The 20,991-nt window shown below is 53.9% G+C and overlaps 1 protein-coding gene across 2 annotated transcripts; it reads left to right on the top strand.

The window, feature by feature from the left end:
- Positions 1–292: 292 nt before the first annotated feature.
- CLEC2L (C-type lectin domain family 2 member L) lies at positions 293–19,742 on the top strand. 2 transcript variants are annotated; one of them, XR_009520690.1, is made up of 6 exons: positions 293–716; positions 10,112–10,186; positions 12,507–12,673; positions 13,523–13,623; positions 14,523–15,075; positions 15,205–15,318. XR_009520690.1 is itself a non-coding variant. In XM_060020985.1 (6 exons), exons 1-5 carry the CDS (start codon positions 527–529, stop codon positions 15,314–15,316), a joined length of 645 nt encoding a protein of 214 aa, XP_059876968.1. In that variant the 5' UTR covers positions 293–526; the 3' UTR covers position 15,317; positions 18,217–19,742. The 2 variants fall into 2 exon arrangements, 1 of the variants encoding a protein (XP_059876968.1); XM_060020985.1 differs by lacking the exon at positions 14,523–15,075 and adding an exon at positions 18,217–19,742 and having other exon boundaries at positions 15,205–15,317.
- Positions 19,743–20,991: the final 1,249 nt, after the last annotated feature.

The raw sequence follows: 20,991 nt of genomic DNA on the forward strand, positions 1-20,991 counted from the left end.
CCAGGGTAGCCCAGAGGAAAGCCCCTCATCTTGCTTGAGCCGCATGAACTTGATTCCCGTTTTAACAGAGGACAAGCAGAAGGCTGCCAGGTGGACCTGGATTAGAAGCCAGGGCTCCCGGCTCCAGGGTCCGCGCTCCCGGCTCCGCAGCATCTGGACTCCTGCCGAGGGGGCGGGAGGCCGGGGGGCGGGGCTGCGGGGTCCCCTCGCGCCCCGAGCCTCCTCCCTCCCTGCGCCCGCCCTGCCGCACCTCCCCGCGCTCCTCCTCCCCCGCCCCGGCTCTGCGCGGAGGCTGCGGCTCAGCGGGGCAGGCGCGGTGCGCGGGGACCCAGGCGGTGGCGGCCGCCGGGCGCAGCGGGTCCGGCGCGGGGAGCCGGGCTCAGCCTCGGCCTGCGCCAGCCCCGACCCTCGCCCACCCGAGGCCGGCCTGGGGGGCCCGCAGGGCGCGCGGAGCGCAGAGTGCGCGTCGGGCCGGGCTCCGCACCTCCGCACAGGAGCGCGGGCGCGGCGCGGCGCAGCGACAGGCATGGAGCCGGCCCAGGAGCCCCCCGCGCGGGCCCGGCCGCCGCCGCCCCCCGCCGTCCGCCCCGCGTCCGCCCCCGCCGCGCCCAGGCTGCGCTCGCCAGCCGAAGCGGAGGGCCGCGGTCCCGAGGGGCTGCTGCGGCGATCGGGGTCGGGCTACGAGGGCAGCACCAGCTGGAAGGCGGCCTTGGAGGGTAAGCGCCTAGCGGCCCTCCATCCCCCGGCCCGGGGACCCGGGAGGCGGGACAGAGTCACCTTGGCCGGTCTCCCGGTGGGGAGAGCGGGGAGCGCGACTCTGGAACCCGGAGGATTGCCAGGGCATCAGATGACACATTGTGGGGCGGTGGGGAACAGGTAACTGGGGACCACCTATAGTTCAACCTTGACCCTGTCTCTGCAGCTAACTCCCTCTTTGACCTTGGGAGCAGGTTTCACGCTCTGAGCCTGTTTCCTTATGAGTGAAGGGGGACAGTTACTGTCCGGCACTCACCCGATAGGCATATTGAGAGAGTGGCTTGACCCTGTAGCAGTGAAAGTGCTTTGGGCAAAGTGACAAAAGCTATGGACCCCGACGCGGTGCTAATGCCCCGTGAGAAGGGGGTGGGGGATGGGGCGCTGGTGGTGCCTGGAGGGAGAATCGGCCAGAGGGCCTTCCCTGCAAGTCGGGGGTCCCACCTACCTCTTCCAGTCAGAGGGGCTCACGGCCTGACCCCTGACTGGCCAAGGGGGCGGTCACCAAAGTGGAAGACAGATTTCAAGTTCATGAGTTCAGTTAACTTGTGTGACCACTTGTGCGTTGTGGGAGGTGCTGGAGCTGCCCGGAGGGCTGGTACTCTGGACACCCGGAGTCCAAAGGCCGAGGACCTTCCTGGATGGCATCAACTAGGGAAGCCCAGGACCTGGATCACCCAACCATTAGGGAAGGAGTGTCAGAAAAGGAGGGCTTCCTGGAGTAGGTGACCTCTTAGGAGGTGTGGAAAGAGAAAGATGGGTGCACCAGGCTCGAGGAGTGACACGTTCAGGGCTCAAGTGGCGAGGACTCGCCTGTGCCTTGTGGGGAACTGACCTCCAGAATACCAGGATCGGGGTGAGGCGCGGTGAGAAGAGAGGAGTCTGGAGGGCCCAGACCGTGAGTGGCCACCCAGGCCTTGCCAAAGTGTGTGGACTTTGTCTGAAGCGGCTGTTGAGAGATTTGAAGCATAGAATGAGACAGTGGGGGGCCCTTGGAGAAGTGGTGGTGGCCCAGAGGGGTCAGAGCAAGGCCAGGTCAGTGAGGAAGGCGGGGCCGTGGTCAGGGGAGGGACATAACCAGTGCCAGCCAGGGCAGGTGCCTGGCCAAGCAGGGAGAGGGGGGGACAGTTCTGTCAGCATTTGGCCCAAAGGCTGGTAGGCCAAGGGACACAGATGGCCTGAGGAGGGGCTGTGCAGACTCTGAGGGGAAAGCTGGACACCTGGATGGTGATTTGGGACAAAGGAGGCAAAGATGTTGGAACTCAGTGTGGGACAGCCATTGCAGAGGACCTTCGGTCTGGGGAGAGCTGAGCTGAATAAAGGGGGACAAACCCTCTCTTTGTCGTGTACCTTCGGGCTCACTGTTAGATTTGCCTGTGACCCCCTGCTTCCCTCCTGCCCAAGTTATTTCTTGAAGTTGCTCACGCCTCTTGCCTGTATTTCTCCACTCGCTCATGCGGAAGCATTTCTCCAGGGGCTGCCCTGACCTCATTCTAACCCCCAGGGCTTAGGGGCCACTTCAGGGGTGGTGCGGCCTCTTTCAGTGCCTCCGGCTGGCTGGCCCCCGTCTTACCTCCCATCCTGACCTTAGCCCCTTCTGCTTCCCACTCCCAGCCATGGCTGGGCCGACCACCTGCAAGTTAGGCTGAAGAAGAAGCCGCACGCCCGGCAGGAAATGGCCCAGGGGGTCTCTCAGGACACTGGGTCTTCCAGGCCCTGTGGAGTCTAGCCCACTCTGTGCTCAGTGCCCACCTGCGGCCCAGCCTCGTCTCGCCTGTCTGGACATGGCTCCCTGCCTGGCCTGGCTCTGTGTCTCGTGGCACCTCCGGCCCCTGTCCTCGTTCCCGTGGTCCACCAGGAGCAGCCCCACCCTGGTGCCTGTGGACCTTGGGGGCTCAGCATCTGGGGCCTGTGGGCCTTTTCCACAGGAGTTTTAGGATGTGGAGTTTGTGTCCCTGCCAGGGGCCTCCCCTCCACTGGTCCCGAGTATCTCCTCGGTGTTCCCTGGGCGCCGCGTCTCCTGCGGGGAGAGGGGAGCTCTCGGACCACGATGGTGCTCTCCAGGGTCCTGCCGTGTGCTTATCCCCCCACATTCACGCACTCTTCCTCACCTCCCACAAACACTCCTGGAGGCCCCACTGTTCCAGCGCAGCTCTAGGCACTGGGAACATCCCTGCCCTTGCAGAAATCACAGGACAGGGGCTGAGGCAGCCTGCTGCAGTGCAAAGAGCACTGATTCTGGAGTTGGGTAAGCCTGAGCCAGATCCTTCCACTGCCAGCGGGCTGGCAGGTTTTCAAACTTGTCTGAGCCTCAGTTTCTTCATCTGCTAAGCAAGATAAGGATTTCTGCCTCTCGGGGCTACACAGACAAAGGTGCTGGGGTGTAGGCTGTGTGCAGGTGATCCCTTTCCCCAGTCCCTAGAGCCCGGCATCCCTGATGAGGGAACCCAGGGAAAGTGTATGACCAACTGCTCAACTGAAATCCTTTGACTGCTCGTCTGCCTACTGTGAGTCCACTTCCGGCCCCAAACTGAAGTCCTTATAATAAGCCCAGTCTACAGACCCTGAGAAACACCCGTGATGGGATGAGGGGTCTGCCAGGCCTGGGGACCAAGGGGTTTTGCAGCCCTTGCTTAGCCAAGCATCTGTCTTGAGACTTCTTGATTTGACCAAGCTGAACCCTCAGGGGGCCTGTGCTCCTGTATCACCACGTACCGAATATTTATCAAGTACCTACAAAGCGCGAGCCCCGTGCTGGGGCTTTCACAATAGCTGTCGTGTTTAACCCTCACATCTGCCCTTGCAGGGGCTTGGTGAGTGTTGTACCTATCTTATATATGAGGAAACTGAGACTCAGAGAGGCTAAGTGTCTTGCCCAAGGATGCACGTTGCTCTCTCACTCGTGAAATCCCGTTGGGTTTGCCACGAGGCCCTCTGATGTGAAACCTCTTACTCTGTCCTGAGCTGACCAACATGCGGCTTGGGGAGGCTAATTGGAGAGAATCAAATTGTGCTTCTGACGCATGTAGCCCCCCTCCCTGCGCTCCTGAGACAGCCCTGCCACCTCCGGCAGATGCTTTTTCCTCTTCACAGGTTAAGTGACGTGGAAAACGTCTTAAATCTGAAGCTGGGATTACAGCCCAGGTCTTTAAGACTCTCCTTCGATGAACAGTTAGCTTTATAAATAGGAAGCCAAACAGAAATTCTCCTGATTGAGTCCTCTCCCTGTGGATATTAACCTTTCCTTCCACCCTCAGCCTTGGGGGACAGGCTGGGAAAGTGATCCAGAGCTCCCGCCTGGATTCTGGAAAGACTGGAGGTGATGGGAGACGGGAATATTTCTGGCATTGGGGTAGGGAGGGTGAGGAAAAGCAGCCTGGGGGTACAGGAGTGGGGACAGAGTGATTCTGCAAATCTCAGGCTATAGATTTTCCAGTGCTCACCAATTCTGAATTTTTAATGTTGAAAGTTTCTTGATAAGACATAAACCCACAACTTCCTGCTCAAAACCACACACACGCATTTAGCAAAGCCTCTTAAAAATGTAAAAATTACCAAACTCTGCATTTGATAGTTTGTGAGTCAAGAGTATGCTTCCCAGGCCGTGGCCCTGGCAACTTAGAGACGTCAGCTATGATTCTCTTTTGCACTGTGGCTATGAGGGTGTTGGGAGATCTGTCTGGGCTTGGGTGCCAGGCTTTTTTCAGTTGTTCCTTCTAACACTAGGCTAAGTCATATACATTTATAACATAAATAAACTGCCCCCTCAAACTCCATCTAATAAGGGCCATTGCATAGAAGGAAGGACTGCTGAGTTAGACATTTGTTACGGCTTGAATTGTATCCCCCCCAAAGAGATATGTTGAAGTCCTAACTCCCCAGCACCTCAGAATCTGCCCTTATTTGGAAATATGGTCATTGCAGTTGTAATTAGTTCAGAGGGGGGCATACTGGAGCAGGGTGGGCTCCTAACCCAATATGACTGGTGTCCTTATAAGAGGTGGTCACATGAAGACAAAGAGACACACAGGGAGAAGGATGTGACAACGAAGGCCGAGACTGCAGTGACGCAGCTGCCAGCCAACCAGCATGAACGAGGACAAGGCAAGGCAACCAGCACAAACGAGGACAAGGCAAGGAAGGATTTCCCTACAGGTCTCAGAGGGAGCACAGCCCCGCTGACAACTTGATCGTGGACTTCTAGCCTCCAGAACCGCGAGACAACACACTTCCGGTGTTTGAAGCCCCCTGCTTTGTGGTGCTTTGTTACGTCAACCTAGGAAACTAATACAACATTGTTTTGGCGTGTCAGACTCTAGCGCACCCTCTCTCTGTCCACAGCGCAGCAGCCAGAGCAGTTATCCCCATGAGAGGATGAAGAGAGTCCTCAGTTCTGGCAATGCCGGAGACACAGGCACAGACTCCCCTTTCCCTGAAAGCAGGTGTATATCCGCACGGCCAAGGGCATTGTCATTCAGGGTAGCTAGATTCCCTCTGTGTTCTTTAGTATCAGTGGGTGCTCTGTAACATGCAAGGCAATGACCGAGCCCTGTTATAAGGAACCCAAACGTAAGGAAAGCACTGCCCTCACCCTAGAGAAGCCCATGGGCCGATTACCATCATGACGGTAACTGCTAGCACTGAGGGAGAGCTTACCGTGCCAGGCACTGCTCTAAGGCCTATACGTTGAATGCTCATAAAATTCTAAGAGGGAGACACTATTATGACTTCATTTGAAAGACGAGGAAAAGGAAATAAAATAGAAGCTAAGTAGCTTTGCCACTAAAAAGTGGCAGAGCTGGGATTTGAACCCCCGTGAAGTGGCTGACGATGCTATGCTCTTATTGCAGTGCCAGGGTTATAGAAGAGGATTGAGAGACATTTAAAGAAGGGAAAGGAGGGACTTCCCTGGTGGTCCAGTGGTTAAGACTCTGCACTCCCAATGCAGGGGGCCTGGGTTTGATCCCTGGTCGGGGAACTAAGATCCCACATACCGCAACTAAGCCTGCGCGAGCTGCAACAAAGACCCAGTGCAGCCAAAAAGAATTAAAAAATAAAAAAAATAAAGAAGGGAAAGGCAGGATTCATACGCAGCTCAAGGGGATTAGTCTTACAACAAGCTGCCCCTGAGGACAGCACAGCAGATACAGAAGGAGCCCAGCCCTCGAGGGCAGGCGTGAGCCTGTTTTTACTGTGCCGGAAGGCACCCACCTCTGGACTCCTGGTCACTTGCCAGTATAGACCGTGCTCATAGGAAGGACTCCCGGATGTCTGTTGGACTTGCAAGTAAAGATGGCAGACTGCGTTTATTTTCTTCCTCTTCCAAAGCTCATTAATACAACCGTAAAGGGATTTTTAAAAGGTCACAAGGATAACAAGAACAGGAGACAAAACAATAGCAACGAGGGGCTTCCCTGGTGGCGCAGTGGTTAAGAATCCGCCTGCCAAGGCAGGGGACACGGGTTTGAGCCCTGGTCCAGGAGGATCCCACATGCCCCGGAGCAACTAAGCCCGTGCGCCACAACTACTGAGCCTGCGCGCTAGAGCCTGCAAGCCACAACTACTGAAGCCCGTGCGCCTAGAGCCCGTGCTCCGCAACAAGAGAAGCCACCGCAATGAGAAGCCCGCGCACCGCAATGAAGAGTAGCCCCCACTCGCCACAACTAGAGAAAGCCTGGCGGTGCAATGAAGACCCAACGCAGCCAAACATAAATAAATAAGTTTAACAAACAAACAAACACATAGGGATCAACGATGGTGTAACTGACACTGAATCCACTGGCCTGAGAAAGTTCAGGAAGCAGAGGAGCAACCTGAGTCACAAACAGGAACCCCACAGCGCAGAGACCGGGGCACCAGTCAGCACGGCCGTGAATGAAGAGGGAGCTGAAATCAGGAGGGCTGGTTGAACACGTGTTAGGAAGACTTCAAATCCCCCAATCCTCTCCCCACCCTGTGAGCCCATCCCCAGCCCTCTGCCTTGGGGAGAGAGGGCCTCCGGACACCAACACACTTGAGAGCAAGCAGTTAAGGCGACATTTATGTATTGAGGGCTCAGGTTGGCCTCCTAGCCTCTTTTCCCAGCCAAGCCTACACCCTCCAGGAGGGAAAACAGAAGAGCAGTCTCCAGGGACACTGACCCAAGAGGAAAAACCCAAGGAGGTCAACAAACAGCCTTGAGGACCAGCCCGTCACTCTGCCACGACCCTCACAGTTAATAAGCCCCCCTTCCTGTCTCAGAGGTGCCAGTGAAGTCCTATTCCTCCTGCCTTAATCATGAACAAATAACCAAGGATCTCCAGACATCTGAGGAAAGTCTCTGACATGGAAGCTAGAGATCAAAACAAATGAACAGGAAAAAAAAAACAGTTTGGAGAAAACAGAGATTATACAGATTAAACTTTCTGCCCACCGCTCCCCCACTCCCTCTGGAGCCCCCCTCCCCCCAAAAAAAACCCTAAAAAACTATCAGTAATATCCTCAGAGAGATAAGAGAAAATTTTGCATCATTAAAATAAGAACAGGGGGCTTCCCTGGTGGCGCAGTGGTTGAGAGTCCGCCTGTCGATGCAGGGGACACGGGTTCGTGCCCCGGTCCGGGAAGATCCCACATGCTGCAGAGCGGCTGGGCCCGTGAGCCATGGCCGCTGAGCCTGTGCTCCGCAGTGGGAGAGGCCACAACAGTGAGAGGCCCGCGTACCGCAAAAGAAAAAAAAAAAAATAGAACAGGATGTTTTAAGAGGGAGTATTCAGGGAACAGCATCAACAAACCCAAAAAAACCTTAGCAGTTAAAAATAATTGTAGAAATAAAAGATTCAGTAGAGAGTGGGAAGATAAAGTTGAAAAAAATCTTCAGGAAATAGCAAAGGCAAAGTGGATATGAGGGCTTCCTCTCTCCTCTCTGGTGGCTCTTCCTTTTCTAATAAGGGCACTAATCCCATCCTGGGGGCCCTCACCAAGAATGGAATCTGCTGGTACCTTGATCTTGGACTTCCCTGCCTCCAGAATTGTGAGAGAGGAGTGTCTGTTGTTTCAGCACCCAGTCTGTGGTTTTTGTTAGCGCAGCCTGTGCAGACTGAGTCAAAGGTGAAGTAGAATTCCTGATTTTGCCTCATCAGCTTAAAGGAGTTTTGAAGTTGAAATAATGATGAGCACACAGAAGTGTAAGCAAAGGAAAATGATTAATTACAGGGAAACAAGAAGTTGTGTAGAAATAGAGATCATAATACACTGCATAGCTTTCCTGGGAGTAGCATTTACATTGCCCTACGAAAAGAACACCTAATGATCAGTGTAACACAAACTATGATGTTGAGAGAGCAGGTAGTGTGTGAGTGGTCAGGATGGGGACAGTCATGCAGAGAATTAAATCTTCCTCATTACTGTGGGAAGTTAATAAGTAGTGTCTTAAATAGAAAAGTCAAAAAGTATTGATATACGCAAAGCTTTTAGAGATTTGGAGGTAAATACCAAAAGAATTAGCTAAAAGGGTTGGAAGTAGTTGCCTCTGTGGAAGGGGCAATGTTCTTGGGTTGTTAGTTTGTCTAGTGAAGCTGACAGAATTTCTTAACTTCAGATCTGTTGCTTTTCAGATCTTGATAAAGGACCAGGTTTCTTTTCCCAATTTGTTGTGAAGTACAATACAGACAAATTACTAGAAACAGTATCAGGCACTTGGATGTCACAGCAATGCTGAATTGCTGTAAGTTTCTAGATACTTCCTCTTGATTTTGGTACCTAGCTCGTCATGGGTGAGTAATGGTGGACAGCCCAGCACTGGGCTGTGGAGACACTTCTTTCATCTATACACACATATAACTTTTTTTTTTTTTTTTTTTTTGCGGTATGCAGGCCTCTCACTGCTGTGGCCTCTCCCGTTGGGGAGCACAGGCTCCGGACGCGCAGGCCCAGGGGCCACGGCTCACGGGCCCAGCCGCTCCACGGCATGTGGGATCTTCCCGGACCAGGGCACGAACCCGGGTCCCCTGCATCGGCAGGCGGACTCTCAACCGCTGCGCCACCAGGGAGGCCCCCACATATAACTTTTAAAAAGTTTTAAAAATGGCTAAAAATAGAAAGGGAGTTCTCACCTACTAGGATGGCTATAACAAACAAAAATGGAAACTAACAAGTGTTGGTGAAGAGATGGAGAAATTAGAACACTTGTGCGTTGGCATTGCTGGTAGGATGCAAAATCGTGCAGCAGCAGTGGAAGACAGTTTGGTGGTTCCTCAAAAAGTTAAATGTAGAATTACTATATGATCCAGCAATTCCACTCCTAGGTATATACCCAAAAGAATTGAAAATAGACTCAAACAGATATTTGCCAATGTTCATAGCAGCATTATTCACAATAACCAAAAGATGGAAATAGCCCAAGTGTCTGTCAATGGATGGATGGATGGATGGATGAACAAAATGTATATAACTATACAATGGAATATTATTCAGCCATGAAAAAGGAATGAAATTCTGATGTGCTACGACATGGATGAACCTTGCAAACATTATGTTAAGTGAAAGAAGTCAGACCCAAAAGGACAGATATTGTATGATTTCACTTACATGAGGTTCCTAGAATAGGTGAATTTATAGAGACAGAAAGCAGATTAGAGGTTACCAGGGGCTGGAAGGAGGTGGGAATGAGGTGTTAATGCTTAATTGGTACTGAGTTTCTGTCTGGGGTAATGAAAACATTTTGCAAATAGACAGTGGAATTTTGCAAATTCACAGTGCACAACCTTGTGGATATAATTAATGCCACAAATTGCACCCTTAAAAATGGTTAAGATGCCAACTTTTATGTTATGTATATTTTATCACAAAAGACCTTTCAAAGACCCTGTGTCTGAAGTCTAAAAGGGTTCTTTCATTAAACATCAAATTAAAATTTTAGGTGAAAACAATAAATATAAATTTAAAAGGGAGAAGCCAGAGGATCGGGAAAGCTTTCGCGAAGAGAATGGGGGGTGTGGGGCAGGATTTCAAGAGACTGCAGTGGAGGAGAAGAAATTCGGGAGCAAAGGCCCAGCTGAAGGGCTGTGAGGACGGACTCGGGTATTTCAAGGAGTCCGTCTGGCTGAAACCAGGGATGAGGTAGAGAAGCAGCAGGAGATGAAAGATTGGAAAATTCCGACAGCCACAGAAGCCTAGCCCCGGAGGGAGGGTTCTTAAGCAGGGGGATCGCAGAATCGGACAGACCCGTGCTTTAGAACGGCACCTCAGACTGCGGCATCAGAGTCTCCTGGAGGGCTTGTTCAAACACAGCCCCAGAGCTTCTCACTATCAGGACTTGGGGCCGGAGGCGGGGATGGGTGGTGGGGATGTGCCAGGTAATAACCCCCTTCTCTCTCCTCAGACACCACCACGCGTCTCCTGCTGGGGGCCATCGCAGTGCTTCTGTTCGCCATCCTGGTGGTGATGAGCATACTGGGTGAGCATAGATGTCAGAGCATTTATGCAATTCAGTTCCTACACACCTCGTCAAAAGCACGTCTAATTAGGTAAAGAAAGGTTCCAGACATACCGCCAATTCTGTGGGGTCAAAGCAAATAGGAAATAGAGTGTTGGTTCTAGATGAGATTTTAGCCTAAAATAGTACATCCACACATCGACTATACCTGTCCTCTTTGCTAAGCCGTGCAGCGAAAGTGGAGATGTTAACTTAGGTACGTTCACAAAAATGCTTCGGGAATGCAGAACAAACTTGGTGTGTGTTAGTCACGTAATGCTTCTTGAAGGAGACGGTTTGGGTTAAGGGCCTTAGAGATCTCATTCACTCACTCAACAAACATTTATTGAGCCCGGCTGTGTGTCAGGCCCTGGGCTAAGTGTTGGAGATTTTTAAAAATGTATGACATCAACTTCCCTGCCCAGTGGTAGAGGTGTTACTGCCTGGGGGCTTCCCAGAGGTGGGGAACACATGTGCTAACCCCTGAAGAATGAATAGTTTCCTAGAGAGCAGGAGGTAGAGGGACCAGAGCATTCCAAGGGGGAGAGGCCTGAGAAACACGGAGTGGCAGGTAGGACTGAAAGGGGTGAAGGAGGAATGCAAAAGGGGAAACTGCTACTAAGCAAGGGAGGCGAGGCTATACGACCCTGGGATTTGCTGCATTTAATGGATTCAAGTCAAAGTACGTCATGGCTTCTGAAGGGTTTGCAAAGTGACTTCAAGACCTCTGTCTTTCATCTTCGAGAAGCACCCTAAGACCTCAAAATGGGAGGAAAATCCACTGATAACATCAATTCCTACCAAACCCTCACCTGTAGGGCATGCAGGCTACACAGGGAGCTGTGAGTACTTAGCAAGGAATGTGACAAGCGCTGGGGTGAGCCTGGGTTCACCTAGACTAATTGTTACAAATCAAATTGTTCTGTTGCTAGGTTGGGAGGACAGGGCAATGTGTAAACACAGCATATTGAGATTGCGGTAAAACACAAGAGTCCCTGGAGATCCTCGTGGGAATGCATGGCCAGCAGGTCTAAGTGGGCCTGGAGCTCATCGAGCAGGCATGCCAGAGTGCCCATTAATTAACTGGTGTTGGTGTGGTGGTAGCTCCCCTGGGGGCTCGAGTACCATGGACTTGTTCTTGCCTCTGTCCTGGTCTACATTTTAGTCAATCTCTTGTATGAGAACAAACAAAAAAATATGCTGACGGAATCTGCAGGTGAAACACTTCAAAGAGGAATGCTCAATATGACAGATGAAAAAGAAATCAAGATTAAAATTTATCTTCAGAAACTCAAATGAGCCAATGTGATTGAGATGACTGTGGAAGAAATAAACACAAGATCCTGCATTTGGATTTCAATGTGATTTACACATGTTCTGGACAGGGGAGACCTGGCTTAGGAAGAGATCATAGGAAAATAGTTGGCGAGTATGGCTGAATTCCTTTTGGCAAGGAGGCTTAGAGAATCTCATGGAAGTTCTGGGCCTCCTTCCCAGAAAAGTGCACATAGGCACATATAAGCAGATTCTTCTCACTGGAGCATCTGAAGACTGGAAAACCCACAGCAGCTGGAAGGGGTACGGTGATCACTGCTGGGTGGTGGACCACAGCTGACGTGTCCCAGCCTGTTCTGGTGGCAGCATTTCACTGGTGATGTGGGCACACCGTACTGAGCCGGGCAGGATGGAGAAGGCTCTGGAGTCCCTGCAAGGGACTGTGGAAGGGACGGTGTCTGTTGAATCCTGGAAGAGGGGAGGCAGGGGTCCTTCTTCAAGTAGGAGGTGGAAGACAGACCAGGTCTGTCCGGGTCACTCCAGAGGCAGATCCTGGACCCACAGGTTCCAGGTCATGGGAAGGCAGGTTGGAACTCAAAAATTGCAAAGGATCTTTCCAGCAATTCAGCAGTGTTAGCTGATGAGGGTGTGGCCAATGAGAGCAGGCCCATCGGGACGGTTCCCACCCTGGCTGGAGAGAGAGGACGCATGGCCCCCAGGTCCCTTCCAAGTCCAAGTTTCTCGGGTTCCACGCCTCGGGGAGTTCGGAGAGAGAGAGGAGAGCTTAACCCAGGGGCCTAACCTGCTGTCACTTCCCCTCGGGGCAGCGTCCCAAATTCCTCTTCCTTACTCATTTAGCCACCAGCCTTTTACCTGCCAGGGACTGTGACAGGCGCTCCCCCGAGGCATGTGGCTGATGGGCACCTAAGTGGAGGCAGGTGGAGGGAGTGGCGGGGAGCTTGGGGGGCCCTGGGGGGCCGCACAGAGGCCCGCTGTGCTGGTGGATACTGACCCCTCTTCCCTGCAGCTTCCAAGGGCTGCATCAAGTGCGAGGCGCCCTGCCCGGAGGACTGGCTGCTCTACGGAAGGAAATGCTACTTCTTTTCTGAGGAACCGAGAGACTGGAACACGGGCAGGCAGTACTGTCGCGGCCACGAGGCGGCGCTGGCAGTGATCCAGAGCCAGAAGGAGCTGGTGCGTGCTGGTGGGGCGGGGACCTTCGGGGACAGCCCTGCCCCAAGGACCTGGTGTCCCCTGTGACCTGTTTCCAGAGCACAGCCTGGGGTGGGGGGTGCAGGTGGGCTCCATGGGGTCTGAGCAGGTCCACGAGGGGCTCTTGTTTCCACCGCTATTGTCAAGGCCAACTATGTCCACCCGAGGCCGGTTTGCTGAGCTCAACTCAGTATTGAAGCGTGAGCATTACACATTATACCTGCACTTGTGAAATGAAAAATCGCGTTGGCTTCTTCTGCTAGTCCAAATCAGGGCCTGATCTCTCATTTAACACAGTTATATCACTAGAAATGTGAAAGAAACACAATTAGTGGGTCCCTTGGCCATTTTGGGTTTTGAGGGCAACAGTTCATGCAATCCAAATTAGCAGAAAATCTAAGTCGCTTCCGTTTTTCTCTGATACACAGTCTGATAGCTCCTTTCGGCAGAGAAAGGCCCAGGAATATGCGGGTAGAAGGACATCCAGCCTGAGCTTTGAGATGTGTCCCAGATAACCCATCAAGTAGGCAGTTCCAGGCTTCCTGAAAGTGAGGAACGCAGGCATGCTGGCCCACTGAGCCTGTTCCAGGCTTCCTGGCCCAGTGGTGCGCTCCCAGAGCCCGGGTCCCTTGGAGGCCGTCGCAGGCAGCTCCACGTGAGCGCAGGGTGTCTGTAACCCCAGCTCCTCACTCTTGGGATGCAGTGAGGCGTCACCCTCTCCACGTCTATGCATCTTGGGAGCCAGTCTTCCAAGCTGAGGTTAGTCTGGGCACGTGTGAGCAGTCAGGAGATCGCACCTGACTCTGAGGTTTCCCTCTTTCCTTGGTGCAGGAATTCATGTTCAAGTTCACACGGAGGGAGCCCTGGATTGGTCTGCGCAGAGTGGGAGACGAATTCCACTGGGTCAACGGGGACCCGTTTGACCCAGACACGTGAGCTGAGGCTTCATCTTCTGGCCAAGGAGCTTAGACCGGGGAAGCCATAGCCTCCCGGACGCACCTTCTGAAGAACCTGGTTTTATGCCAGCTGGAGCCACTCACCTCTAGGGTCAGGGGTGTGGGACAGAGACGCAGTCATGATAATGGCTTTACCACTCTCTCCCTGGTAAAGTCCAGCCTGGTTTGGTGGCCCTGCTCCACGTAGGCAACAGAGCTTCCTGCTGCTGGAAAGGGCCCGGGGCTCTTTCCATCTTGGGCTCCCCAGTCCATCTGCACGGCTCAGTGTGGCTCAGGGAAAGGGAGGACATGCCCTGGACATCCCTCTGCGTTGGCCAGAACTTAGCTTCACGGCCACACCTGACTGCAAGGGAGGGTGGGAGGTGGGGCCTCTGTTCTGGGAGGCCACGTGTCACCTAAACCTTGTCACTGTGGGAGAAATGGGATCTGAACCCTGGGCACCAGGAGGGTTCCCTTAGAGAAAACACCTATTGAGGGTGTTGGTGGTGTGTGCAGTGGTGGTATTATTTGTGTGGCCCACATGGTATGGCGGGGAGTGTGTGATGGGTTGGTGGGTGTGCAAAGCCAGGGACTGTTTGCGGGGCGATGGTGGCAGGAGTCGTGGGTGTAGGGGCAGTTTAGGATTAGGGAGACACAGAGCAGCACACACAGGGGAGTAAGAACCTCAGCTTCTGACGTAGACTCTAAGGCTGGAGGACTAGGCCCGCGGAGCCGGGCGGGGGCACAGCTGCCGACCTGACGTGAACTGCGGCCCGTGACAACTCCTTCCCTGTGCCGGCTTCTCCCTGTCTCCTGCACCTGTCTTTGTCCTCACTGCCTCTTCCTTGTTTTCTTTTTTTTTTTCCTTCTCTTTCCTTGTCCTGCCCTCATCCCAGATCTGTTCTTAGAGCTGCTGAGAACGTCTTGCCCTTGCTGCTCCCACCTCTCCCCTTCTGGAAGCTTCCTGCTCCCGGAACCCAGGGAGCCCTGGAGGCTGGGGTCCCCAGAGCACTGACTACCTGACGACCAGCGGGCCTTGGGGCCACACTTCTCTGACATCGAGGTGGTCCTGGCCCCCCTTCTCCCTCTTGGGGTCCTCCTGATGCCCTCTCTTATGAGACCCCAGCTCCAGCCTTGGCAGGGGGCTCAGGTCAGGGTGACCAAATGAGGTGAAGAAGTGTTGAGATTCAAAAGGGAGTATGTTAGGCAGGGAGAACCCCCCCTGTGCTAGACACAGGAGGTGCAGGCAGGGCGCTGTGGGGAAGGTGGGTGTGTGGAGCGTGGTCCTAGACGGGGCCCCGGGTTCCTGGGATGAGTGAGCTGAGCCCGACAGGAATGGCGGAGCCGGATGGAGGAGTGCAGGGTGCGTCCCAGAAACACCCGTGGGCATCACCGGGGGGCTGGAGCCGTGATGCACTGTCTGGAGGCGACGGGAGCCACGCTAGCAAGGTCTGTGGGGGCCGACTGTCCCGGAAGGCTGCTCCAGAGGGAAGGACAAGTCAGGGCCTCTGGGGCTGCCCAGTGACAGGCCGCGTCTGCCAGGTCATGAGTGCCTGGTCTCTTCTCTCCCCGCCACAGATTCCCCATCTCGGGCCCGGGGGAGTGCGTCTTCGTGGAGCCCACCAGGCTGGTGTCGACGGAGTGTTTGATGACCCGGCCCTGGGTGTGCAGCAAGATGGCCTACACATGAGGTGGGTCAGGCCAGGGGCGGCCCTCCAGCCAGCCTCCGAGGCCTGCCAGCCCCGGGCTCGTCTCCAAGCGAAGCAGTGAGGAGGTTGCCTTCTGCCCCTGGGCGCTCCCCCAGGCCCCGGAGTCTTGGTCCCTGGTCTCCTTGGCCCCAGGCAGGTCCTGTGGCTCGGCAGTCAAATCCCATGAGTCAGTAGCACAGCAGGCATCTGTCCCCAGCCACACATGCACACTGACACGCTCACGCATGCCCACAAGGGCACACAGCCCCCGCTCAAATTCAGAGTCCACCCTTAGTCACCCCAACAAGTCCCTCCCTGGCCCTATCCTGGAACATTCCCTCCTCCGGAGGCCCTGGTGCTCTGAGAAAGGCTGGGGGCTGACAGGCTGCGGTACTGTCCACACAGATGGGCCCCCTCCCCATGCATCTCTCTCCTGGTTGCTGGGGAGGCCAGAAGGGAAGCCCCCTCGCCTGGGCCCAGCATCCACCGTCCTTGCCTCGCCTGGGGTCTCAGGCAGGCCCCTGCTGTGTCCGCGGTGCTGCCGTGTTGGTCACTGATGGACTAAAGAGACGACTGGCGTCCAGAGAAGTCGGCTGCCATTTGTTCCAGGATCATGGCTTGGGGGAGGGGCATGTCTCTGGGTGCCCGTCCTTGGAGGGACATGACCAAGAGGCACCGGTGTGGCAGGCGGCATGTGTAGCAAGCCAGGCCAAAAACACACTCTGTGGCCTCAGGGCACCGTTTAATGTTGCCAGGCCACTGAGTTATTCTCAGATGTCTGAGGGGTGTGCTCCATCTGGTTCCTTCATTACTATTCAACTCAGCATGACAAACATTGATCCACTCCTACGTCGCGCCAGACACCACACTAGGCATGGGGACCCACAGCTTCATCCCCCAAGGAGCGCACAGGGAGCAGAGGAAACAGCTTGGAAAGCACTAGAACGTTCTGGAACCCAGTTGAAGGATGGCTTATTCTGCCTTAGGGGAAGATGGGGTGAAGGAAGCAGGAGGATGAGCCACGGAGAAGAGATGATGTTCATGTTGGGCCGGTTAAGAGTTTGTGCAGGTGCTGGGGCCCCTTCCTGTGCCCCCTTGGTCTGCCTGGAGAGGAAGCGGGGACAGGGGTGTGGGGGGAGGCTGGCGGTTCCCCTGGGCCTACAGGGGCTGCAGGTGCCACCCTCTCCAATGCACACATGTGGAGCCCAGAGCAAGCTGTGGCCGGGTGAGACACAGCCAGCCCGCGTGGGAGCCGCGTGTGTGAATCTGGGTCCCGGCCCATCTTCAGAAAATGGCTCACAGGGAAACAGGTCCTGCTCTGCTCGGCTCAGTCCTTTTACTGTCAGTTTTCAGACAAAACTGTCAGCTTGGGTTCGTTGAGCTTTTTGAAAGCTTTCCAGGTATTTAGTAAAATCTGGGGATTTTGTGGTTTCATATTTTATCTTTACGGGAAAGCCAGCGTGGAACCTGAGTATGCAATAAAGAAGCTAAGGGAATTCAGTGCGGCCTGTGGAGGGGTGGCGGGAGCCCACCGCCTTCCCAGCCCCTGTGGGGAAGTGTGTTGAGGGGCTGGAATTGAGGAAGTGGTCAGCTGCCGCTACTGCTGCTTGGGTTGGTCAGGGGTCCGGGTGGTAAGTGGGAGGGCGTCTCTCCCTCACGCCAGTTCTCACCAGTATCTTCCCCTCAAAGTTGGGCTCATTGCTTTCCACATGGCACCTCATTTAAGTCTCTCAGAAAGACCCTGAGGCACGTAATGCTGCCACGGGTGACAAAACGTCCTGGACGGGGTGGGCTAGAGCTGTGCTCTCATCCTGTCCTGTGGGTTCCGGCGGGAAGAAGGGCGCCACGACGTGGGTGGGGAGGGAGCAGTGTGGGACGGCAGGGACCGAGGAACCCGGGCCACTGGGATCTTAGTTCTCATTCAATATGCACAGCCTGCTGCCTCAAGGCACACTGGCAGATGAGCTCTCTAGCCTTGGGCTTGCCCTGGGACCGCACAACAATTTTAAGTCCGGTAGAGCTAAGAGGAACTCTGACCCAAGGTCACGGGTGTTTTATGAGCTCTCTTATCTGTTCCGACGAGGAAGACCAAAACAAAACACTGGCACGCCAAACTTCAGAAACATTGAGTATTCTTCCAAAGGTTATACACCAACCAGGCACCCGCACCTCCCACGTGGGCGGAGCCAGGCTGGGTGGGCGGGGCCGCGGAGTCGGGTGCAGTTGGGGCCGGCGGCCACAGGTGCAGCACGGAGGCCGGACGCTCTGCCGGTTTCGGAGCTCGAGCTGGCCCCCCCTCGGTGGAGCGTAGGAGGAGGTGTTGGCGGCAGGCCCAAGGGACCACCCTTACTCCAGCCCCACTCCTCAGCCCCTTTGGAGGATTTGCCCCTGGAGTTGAGAAGGTGCTTGGCTGGGAGCCTGGGCGGCTGCGCCCTGGGTGAATTTGACCCCGCACGGCAGCCCTGTCCTCGGCGTAGCCCCTGGAGCCGGCAGGATGCGGGTAGAAGGCTGGAGCACGCACACCAGGTCACCCTCAGACGTCCTTTGTGAAGATGGAGGGACGGGGTTATTTTTTGCAGGAGGACTCACTTGGAGGTAGCGTTTGTTGCCGTGCTGGTGGGTTTCACTAGTGTTTGCTTAGTAAACCCTCCTACAACCTTACAGATGAGGACGCAGGCTCAGGGCGGTTAAGGGACTTGCTCTACTGCTGTACATCACAGGCCTAGGAGGTGGTGGAAGGGGAGGCGGGGTGGAAGGGGCCACCTTGGGAGAGGACGTGGGGTGCCCACAGGCGATTTTTTTCCTGTGCACTTTTATCGTCGTCGTTGTATGGTTTTCAGGTGAATTTCCCATAGGGAGGGGGTAATGCAAATACTGAGTTCCGTCCTTCTCTCCCTTCAAGGTCCAGCTCGAGCTCCCTGGGACTCCTTCCAGGATAGCGGCAGCCCTCAGTGACCACTCCCTCACCCCAGCAACTCCAGCACTTAAGACTGAGCCTCCTCTCACACCTCCGGAGTCTCTCGGAAGTTTTCATCTGTGACTCATCTCTAAAGTCATCTGACCGCTCTTGGCATCTGACTATAAGCCCCTGGATAGCAGGGATTATGTGTCACTGGCCTCTTTGTAGCACACACAGCATGTGCTCAAAAAAAATTGTTGTATATGACAGTAAGGTTGCCCCCAAATGTCATCTCTGAAACTCTTTGCCACGGTGGGAGACAGCAGTGGCCGGCCATCGTAAGAGGCTCGTCTTTTTGGCTTTGGTGGGCGTGGCTTTTTGGCTTTGGTGGGCGTGGCATGGTTTTAGAGGCCCGGCAAGATGCACTCTTTAGTTTGTTTTGCTTCAGTTAAGTTAGCTCGCTCACATTCCCTAAGCACGTAGATACTGGGCGGGCTGAGTGGAGGTGACAGGGAGCATCCAGGCCGTGAGGGAGGGAGAGCTGCCTTCGCCTCCAGAACATCCTCTCCATCACACACAGAGCCCCGCTGGCGAGGGCAAGGAGCTGGCTGCGAGTGGAAACCAGGCCCGGGGAGGGTTTCCATCAGTGACTGCGGTTGGTGGCTGAAGATTCCTGTGGTCACCAGGATATTATGCTAACATCACTGTGCTGTTTGTGAAAGACGACCTGGTTTTCAGAAATGCCCACTGTCTGCTGTGTATTTACATCAGGAGGGGGTGGAGGTAGAGGAGGTAACTGCTCTTTCCTTAGTCCGTAAAGAACTCCAAACTGGGAGCAAGTATGAGATTCAAACAGGGGTCATCCAGAAAACCTCCTGCCGTGCCCATCAGAGATCCCCCGTCTCAGCCTGGAGTGGACACACACTTTGCCTGACTCAGAAGACCTGCCCGAGTCTAGTCTGGGGCCAGCTCTACCAACAAGCAGATGTGTAGCTCAGGCTGCTGTGCTCAACCTCCCTGACCCCAGGCTTCACCTCTAATATAAAGTAGAAATCGTGCCTGCCCTGCCTACCTCACAGGGTTTTGAGAACTGTAGATGTTAGAATTTCAGGGATTAGAAATTATCGACCCCATTCTCACTATCCATGAGACCACGAGAGGTTAAATAACACGTCCAAGGTCACGCATCTAGCCACGCATCTAGTGGCAGAGCTAGATCTCAGGTCTTGTGGCTCCTCTATTCGTTGTTGATACTATTATTGCACGTATCATGCTTGGTTTGTTTACCTGTCCACCATCCACGCAGAAGTGTAAGCCCCTAGAGGGCAGGGATCCACTCTCACGCCCCTTTTTTCTCTAGCGCCTGGTACATACTAAAGGTGCTCAATAAACGTGTGTTGACCTAAACTGATCTTGACTCCTAGTTCAAGGGCTCCTTCTTCTACACCATGCTGTCTCTGATCTCAGAAATCTGTACTGCCAGTCCAGCTGCCCACAAAAAGTATGCAAACTTGCAGATGTTTTAGAGAAAAAGATAAGATGCTCAACTGCCTTGCAATGTGCTTTAGGGTCCTGTAGTCTAGAGCACAGATTCCATTTGAATAAAGACATACACATCTAAGACAAAATTGTAGTAACAATGAACACTAGTTAAGAGCTTATTAGGGCCAGCCATTCATACAAAGTGCCTGGCCCATAGTAAGTGCTTAAAAATTATCATCTTGGCTTCCCTGGTGGCGCAGTGGCTAAGAATCCGCCTGCCAATGCAGGTGACACGGGTTCAAGCCCTGGTCCGGGAAAATCCCACATGCCACGGAGCAGCTAAGCCGGCGCACCACAACTACTGAGCCTGCGCTCTAGGGCACGCGAGCCACGACTACTGAAGCCCTCGTGCCTAGAGCCCATGCTCCACAACAAGAGAAGCCATCGCAATGAGAAGCCTGCGTGCTGAAACAAGAGTAGCCCCCGCTTGTCGCAACTAGAGAAAAGCCCGCATACAGCAACGAAGACCCAACACAGCCAAAAATAAATACATTTATTATATTAAAAAAAATTATCATCTTGTTTCACTACGCTGTAAATTGAGTAGGGTCTTAGAGCATGCTAGCTTTTGTAATACCCACATTTCAGAGGCCTACCCAAGAGAAGATCCCTTTCTGGCTTGCACCACAGACTAATGCAGGTCAGTGACAGGGAATAGCATTGCTCCATCCAGGGTCTTTGAACATAGAGGCTCACACAGGATGTGTTTTAGGAAATGTGGTAGATGTGGCCGCTATGCATCGAGAACTTTTCCTTTCCTCTCATTCTAGGTACATGGAAGGATTGTATTTCCTGGTCTGTTTGAAGGTAGGTGTCAGGTGACATCAGAGCTTTAACCACGGAAAAGTGACAGATGTCATTTCCAGGTGGAAACATTTAAGAACCAGTGCATACTCCTCCATATTCTCCCTCCCCCAAGTTGTGATTTTTTGATTTGGAGGCTCCAGAGGACTGAAGCATCCTGGGATGCTAAGTCAGTGTGTGGGGGAGAAGCTTCCTGGAAAGCCTCTGAGGTTTTGGGTTTGTTGTGATCATAGCCTATCTTACCCTAGACTAGACAGGGGCCAGGCCTGGAGGTGGCACACATTCCATCCACAGTCCATTGGCCAGGACAGTCATGGAAGGCTGAGAAATAACTTCCAGCTGTATGCTTGGATACCTGAGATTCTTGATTCTAAAAGTTGAGGATTTTCATCAATTTTGGAAGATTCATCACCTTTGTCTCTAAATATTTCA

This window comes from Delphinus delphis, chromosome 9 (genome assembly GCF_949987515.2).
Source record: "Delphinus delphis chromosome 9, mDelDel1.2, whole genome shotgun sequence".
Taxonomy (NCBI): Eukaryota; Metazoa; Chordata; class Mammalia; order Artiodactyla; family Delphinidae; genus Delphinus; species Delphinus delphis.